At 46.0% G+C, this 7500-nt stretch overlaps 1 protein-coding gene across 1 annotated transcript in view; it reads right to left on the bottom strand.

Annotated features, from left to right (window-relative positions):
- The window catches only part of lgr6 (leucine-rich repeat containing G protein-coupled receptor 6), a gene marked incomplete at its 5' end in the record, with an annotated part of 27333 nt that overhangs the window by 16924 nt on the left and 2909 nt on the right, over window positions 1–7500 (bottom strand). The window contains one exon of the mRNA XM_084479821.1: window positions 1745–1816. Coding sequence (XP_084335947.1) covers window positions 1745–1816 — 72 coding nt within the window. The remainder of the gene's footprint in view (window positions 1–1744; window positions 1817–7500) is intronic.

Here is a 7500-nt window from a genome sequence, read left to right as displayed (position 1 = left end):
TCATTATTCCTTCAGGCTGTTGCACATCTGTTTGTACTGCACTATCGATTCGTATTTAACGCAACAGAACTCTTACTGGAATGACGTATACGTTATAAAAAAGGCCCTCAACATTGGACTTATCACATGGCTTCTCAAGTGGAATGTTTTGATAGCAGAGAAGTAAAGAGCAGACATTATCGAGGAACACTTGGAACTATTACAATGTTTAGGCTGTGACGAATGATCTTTCACACTGTTGACCGTTTAGTTTGATGACTTCATGTTTCCGACACACCATTACCAGCTTCACAAGTCCACGTCCAGTCTCCACGCCGAACCCCTTTACCTCGGAGTGAATGCACTTGAATTTAAACAAATAGAGTGGAGTCTCAGGTTTTGAAACGCTCTCCTTCCTGTTATTCTCAGCGGGGGATGATGGAGACACCGTGAATACTTTGAATTCTAACCTTTTTACGCCCAAAGGGGACTTCTGAGACGAGGTCAAATGAAACATTTGATCTCTGCACAAGGGAGCTAGAGCTAATATATAAAGGAAGGAACCCCCAGTCACCGGTCACAGTGTGTGTGTGTGTGTGTGTGTCAGACTCATTTACATATTCCGCACATTCATATTTAATAGGTGCACGAGGCTTGTGATTGTGGCTTAAGTATAGCTTTCCTCAATAAATAACAGTATCTGTTGTTGGCTCCCTGTCCGATTTTGAGTTTCACAACGCACGGTAGAAACAGGACCGGGGTCCATTAGCCTTTTTGTATTCGCTACAATTCTGATGACACACTTTGAATAATGAGCCAAGTGTTCTCTCTGGTGTAGGGCTTCAACAACGTTTTAGGAGGTATTGAGTAACCTAGGAAATTATGAATAATGAAAACCTATTTCACCAAGTCCAAAGCCCACTTGGCAATGCCTCCAACACTACTTGTATTCTTGATTTAAGGGAAGGAAATATTGTTCATAGGTTCCCTTTCCACCTTGTGTGTTTATTTGGGGGGGTTCATGGTGGCAAGTGTGTGGCTGTAGATCATAAATCCACTCTGAGTGAAACGTGATGTTAAGAGAACAGATTTTAATGGCTTTTTAAGTGATTTTTCTGCCACTTGTTATAATCTCAGTGGGCGGTGGGAGCTGGGAGGTCCCTTCATTACACCTGAGTGTGTGTGTGTGTCTGTGTGTGTTTGTGTTTGTGCATGTGTGTGTTTGTTTGTGTGTGTGTGTGTGTGTGTGTGTGTGTGTGTGTGTGTGTGTGTGTGTGTGTGTGTGTGTGTGCATGTGTACCCATGTGTGTGTGTGTCCTTGTGTGTGTGCGTGTGTGTGCGTGCATGTGTACCCATGTGTGTGTGTGTGTGTGTGTGTGTGTGTGTGTGTGTGTGTGTGTGTGTGCGTTTGTATGTCAATGTGCATGTGTAGCCATACGTGTGTGTGGGTGTGTGTGTCTGTGTGTGTGTGTGTGTGTGTGTGTGTGCGTGTGTGTGTGTGTGTGTGCGTGTGTGTGTGTGGTTACAACTGCAACAGGGCCTGTAAAGGATCTACAGGTCCAGGTCTCTCCCTTAGCCCATAAACTTTAACTGCCGTTAATGATGCGTGGCCTGTGTATTTTGTTCACCCTGCACCCCGGCTCCCTCACCCCGCCCCGCCCTGCCCCCTCAAAAAGAAAATCCATAAAGTAACTAACTAACCCACCGGGGGACCAAGGTCGAGGCCGGCAGGATTATGGGAAGAGAAGGATGAGGATAAACTCACAATACTTTGAGGTTGTGGAGACCCTGGAGAGTGTGTCCGGAAATGTACCTCAGCTGGTTCCCTGAGATACGCCTAGGAGAGAGAGAGAGAGAGAGAGAGAGAGAGAGAGAGAGAGAGAGAGAGAGACAGAGAGAGAGAGCGGGAGGGAGAGAGAGAGACAGAGAGAGAGAGACATAGACAGTGATGCAGAGAGACGGGCAGTGAAAGAGAGAGACAGAGAGAGAGAGAGAGAGAGAGAGAGAGAGAGAGAGAGAGAGAGAGAGAGAGAGAGAGACAGAGAGAGAGAGACATAGACAGTGATGCAGAGAGACGGGCAGTGAGAGAGAGAGAGAGAGAGAGAGAGAGAGAGAGAGAGAGAGAGAGAGAGAGAGAGAGGGGGGGGGTAGATAGGGAAGTAAAAGAAGAACAACAGGCAAAAACAAAATAAAGAAATTAAATCCAATGAAGTACAAGCATGAAGTCAAGATATCTTTCACAAGAACAAACTTTATTCTCCTGGATATGAGCTTAAATGACTTCATCGCTGGGTTCCTGCTTAAGGGTTACTCCTAGGGCAGTATGCAAATAACAATATTCCTTCCTCTTTAAATGTGGTTGCTATTGGCCCGCATCCCTCTGAAACTCTACCCAGCCCCAAGAGCTCCATGAGTGAGTAGAAAGTGGATTGAAGGAGACTCATATTGGGTCAACAAGGGCAGCATGATGTTAAAGAACATTTGGAAGTGTGTGTGGCCACGAGTGTGTCAGCGACTGTCTGCCCATGTGTGTGTGTCTGTGTCTGTCTCTGCATTTGTGTGTGTCCAGGTCTGTCTCTGCATGTGTGTGTGTCTGGATGTCTTTAAGTGTGTGTGTGTGTGTGTGTGTGTGTGTGTGTGTGTGTGTGTGTGTGTGAGTCTGTGTGTAAACACATGTGTGTGTGTGTGTGTGTGTGTGTGTGTGTGTGTGTGCTACGCATGCGTGTGTGTCCCTCATATATATATATATATATATATGCATATTTGTATTTATGCGTAGCATTTGTGCGGCCCTCATGTGTGCCGGGGTGGTTTGCGATGTGTGCGTGTCGATATGTGCCCTGTGTGTCCTTGAGGTAAATTACCCCTCCCCCAAGAGGATCACAACCAGGGGGGAACCACACACGTACACACACAAGCAATCCAATCAGTTTGTTTATTAAACACAGCACCTAATGGTCATTTCGGTGTGTGTGTGTATAAGACGTCCAAATAAATAAAGTTCTGTCCAACAAAGTCGAACTGTCAAGGTCACAAGCTGGAAGCACGCTTTTAAACACTGATTTCGGTCTTCACAGCCCCGGACCACCCACTTGTATTAAACACGGGCACAGGCACACACACACACGCACACACGCATAGACACACACACACACACACACACACACACACACACACACACACACACACACACACACACACACACACATAGACAGACATAGAGACACACAGGCATACCCACCCACACCCACCCACACACACACACACACACACACACACACACACACACACACACACACACACACACACACACACACACACACACACACACACACACACACACACACACACACACACACAGACACACGCCCACTGGTGCAGACGTTGGAAGTAATCTGCTTGTATTTGCTCACATAACCCAGCAGCTCCGCAGGTGAGGCGCTGGCATGTTTGCACTAGTGCGTTGCACCGACGGCCAAACGCACACAGGCAGACCCTTACATCAGAACACGGCTATTGTTATATATCGACGTGTCATCTCGTCCCCCGCTGCCAAGCCTCGCTCTCCAGCCCAGATGGCCCCAGGAACAAGGGGTCTGTAAGGCAGCCGCCCCATCTGAAAACTCATGTCAACATGTTGTTTCTTTTTTTTTGCGCGTTTCTCTTTTTATGACCGCCTAGTGGCGAAACCACTCGACCTCAGCCAGATGTCACACACTCCATCTAGATTAGACGTACTCCTATAAACCCGTGGAAGGAACTTGTTTAACGGTAAACACACACACATGCGCGGACACTCAACATGCAGGGGTCTTGCAGGAAAACAAAAATAGCTTTTGGATTTTGACGAGGGATTCGTGTGGTCATTTCGTGCTGGTTTTCAAACCAATTTTCATCTCGGCTTTGGCGGAGTCTCGTGATATCTCACTGCGGGGTTTATGAGTAATTGGAAACACAGACGAAAGAAAGTTACTCCTGGGCTTGTCCCAAACAAGATTGACGATGAAGTATAAATGAAATGTTTGATACGGTGCTTAAAATAAAATTTATAAATTGGAGATCTGGCAGTGCAAAGAAAACCCCTAGCCAGTCGGATGTGCCTGAATCTAGTTAGAAACAGGTTTGCCTGCTGACCGGCTGCGCCAAAAACCTTCCCAGTTTTTGCTGTTGCAGGGCCATCACTAGGGACCGTTTCAAGAGCTTTTCCAGAGGCAACGGATTCAATCGGCCTCTGCTAAGGTCCTCCTCATGTCCGTAAAATAGATCTAAGCCCTATTTCCGCATAGGCCCTTAAGTACCGTTTCTCTTCGAGGTTTTTATTCAAACGGTGATTAGCTACAGATGCATTGCATGGAAAATACATACAAGTAGGGGAAAAAAAATGGATTACTTTTCTAGGGAACAGGAATAGCCAACCGAGTTCCTTCACTTACGCGTGTTTAACAAAACAAACAGTGTAGTTAAGGTCACAGTATGCTGTTCATATCCCACTGCCAACCAGCCCGTTTCTATTATATGCAACGTTACAGCCAAGACGACATTAAAACGGACTCATGCGTCATCCTGCTTTTGTTTTTCGAGGGATAATTGCATCAAACACACAGATAGATTGGGAGTTTGATAAAGACGTGTTTGTGATGGTTGTGACACGTATCAGCGTAACACCAACTGTTGCAACTGACGGCATTTTTCCATTTAATCAGCATGTGTGTGTGTGTGTGTGTGTGTGTGTGTGTGTGTGTGTGTGGGGGGGGGGTAGTGTATGTCTTTCCACATAAATTCCATCAACAGATGGACGACTCGTGGTTCCTTTTTTACTGAACAAAGTGGATGGCCAAAACTCCAACTAAGTCAGTGCCCTAATCAATTAAATTTTGGATGTGCATTTATTTATACAGTATTTCTTTAATACACAGGATCAGATGTTATAATGCCTTGTGCCAAAATCCAAGGAAAACACATATTCAGAAGCCCCTGTCCAAACCAACCTTTTAAGCACGCTGGCTACTAAACTACCAACCAAAGGTGAAAAACACGAGACAACTAGCCCAACTAACAGCAGTAAATACAGCAGTATGCAGTAAGCAGAATATCATTGGGGTTATCAAGTGGGCACCCTCTTTCACAGATGTTTCGTTAAGTTAGGCCCACGACACCTCCTGAAGGCTTAACAATGAAACCAGCGTCCTGGATTCACCCCCCTCAACATCTTTATAGACTGAAGAACTTCAACTTGTATAACCGAATGTGAAGAGGTGTGTTGCATTAGTATGTGTTTCATTTGGGATCCCTGCAATTGGAATGATTGGAATTGTTCTTACCAATAAGAACTCTTTAGGTGCCTGATGGCATGGACGTTAATGTAAGTATACTTATGTGTACCTCTCTTACCTGACAGAAATAAGTGCACCAGGAATGATAGCATTCTCTCAAACACGGGGAAAAGGAATGAGTATAGATATGTGTGTGTGTGTGTGGGTGTGTGTGTGTGTGTGTGTGTGTGTGTGTGTGTGACCTTTCTCACCCGTTGTCTATCAATAGAAATAGTATCCCTCTGCCCCTCTCGCAGACTCAACCTAGAGGTCAACTACTTAACCTGGAGTTAACCCCCAGATGACTGAGGTAATATATAGACACGTCGGAGGCTGTGTGCGTGCTCTGTGGCCTGCCTGTGTGTTTGCATGTTCGGCCTGTGTGTGTCGGTGAATGAGGCAGAGCAGGCTGAATCAAAAGATATCCAGTGGAGAGAGAAATAAAAAACAGAATGAAAGAATGTTACATGAAAGAAACAATGTAACACAAACACACACACACACACACGCGCGCGCACACACACACGCACACGCACACGCACACGCACACACACGCACACACACACAGTGAGTGTTGTTGGCAGCCTTCAGAAATGTAAAAGATTAATAGACCCATATATTCCCAGCTTGGATTTGCATCTGTGGATGCAAGAACCTGCTCACCCTCGCTAGCCCCCCTATTCAGGCTGCTCACCAACAGCGGATCGCACCCCTCTCCTCCGCTCCCTCTCTCCTCGCGCCCCTCTGGCGTTTTTTAAGGGTCTGAGGAAACGAGTGTGGCCGCCGTGTTCCGCAGACACGCAGAACAAGATGTCTGCTCTGAAGGAATGCATTCTTGAGCTTCGACCAAACGATGCGATGTTGATTCGCCTCAGAAAGGAGTTTGAAGCAGCCCACCGGAGAGGGACCGGATCAGGGGATTGAGCAAGACGTCTTGGCTCCGAGGACGTCGGGCGTGCGCTCCGATTCCAGCCCTCTGCTCAGCCGGCGTGAGTGATGCCTCACGGTAATGATAAGATAACCTCCCGGAAGAGCAGGACGGATCTCTGGCCTTCGGAGACGAGAGCGGAGGGTCAAAGGGAGAAACAAGAAACGACTGAAGACGGAAATCTGAGCCCAGACAGTTTGAAGACACAAGCTTTGATGTTGATGATAGCACTGGAAAGCGCATCACATTGTAAAGAGTTTTTTCCAGTGAAAGGTTTTTTGTGGTACATTCATCTCTCCCCCCCTCTCCCTCTCCCCCCTCCATCCTCTTCCGACCACTGCCTTTCTGGATGCATGATGTAGGTGAGGCGGACGTCTTTGGCGTCGGAGCGGTTCCTTTGAGCCGGGGGGGTGAGGTCTTTGATATGGCAGGCAGATGAGTTTGGTTCTCTGAGGGGGTGTGGTTTGGATGCCTTCCCATTAATGCGTGTGCGTGTGCGTGTGACGGTTGAACGAAGGCTTGAAATGAATGAATGATTAAAGCTCCAGAACACACGTGTAAATTAAAGCTTAATTATCTGAGATCTGAGATCAATCCATTTGAAAATCACAGCACAAAGAAAGAAAGACAGACAGAACAGGCTGCTCGGCATGGTGAGAACCACTTACATCTTACCAGTGCAATCCCATATCAAAGGAACATGTAACCCAGGGCCGTCGGATACCTCACCCGTGAATGCGTTTAACGCCATAATTTTAACTTCAAAGGGTTCCACTATCTGCACGCTCAGCCTATAGAAACAATAGTTTAAAAGGGTACCATGACAGGTGTTGAAGATGGCAAGCAATTTGCATCTAAAAAGGATTTGGAAATTTGACGGAGGCCTGTATTCCAGTCCTATAAAAGAGGAACACTGAGTTTTAATGCAGTTGATGTATGCATCCTCGTAGCGATGCAGAGGGCCATGTTTGGTGGTTTGATGGCCTCGTGGTCTTGCAATACAATCAGTGTTTGTGTGTATTGAATTGAATTGAATTGAATTGAAATGTCTTTAATGTCCCCAGGGGGCAATTTGGTTCACACCAGGTAGCCAACACATACACATTCGCACAAAAACACATAAACACATGGAATGATAAATAAATAAAAACACATAAATACACATGTCCACTATATATATATATATATATATATATATATATATATATAAATTGCTGTGATGGGCAGGGATGGAAGATGACCTATAGTTTGTTGAGAAACCCAACAGCTGATGGTACAAAT

Source organism: Micromesistius poutassou, assembly GCF_964030765.1.
Source record: "Micromesistius poutassou genome assembly, chromosome: 15".
Taxonomy (NCBI): Eukaryota; Metazoa; Chordata; class Actinopteri; order Gadiformes; family Gadidae; genus Micromesistius; species Micromesistius poutassou.
The sequence above is the reverse complement of the archived record's forward strand: the minus strand, read 5'-3'. Positions and strand labels throughout refer to the sequence as shown.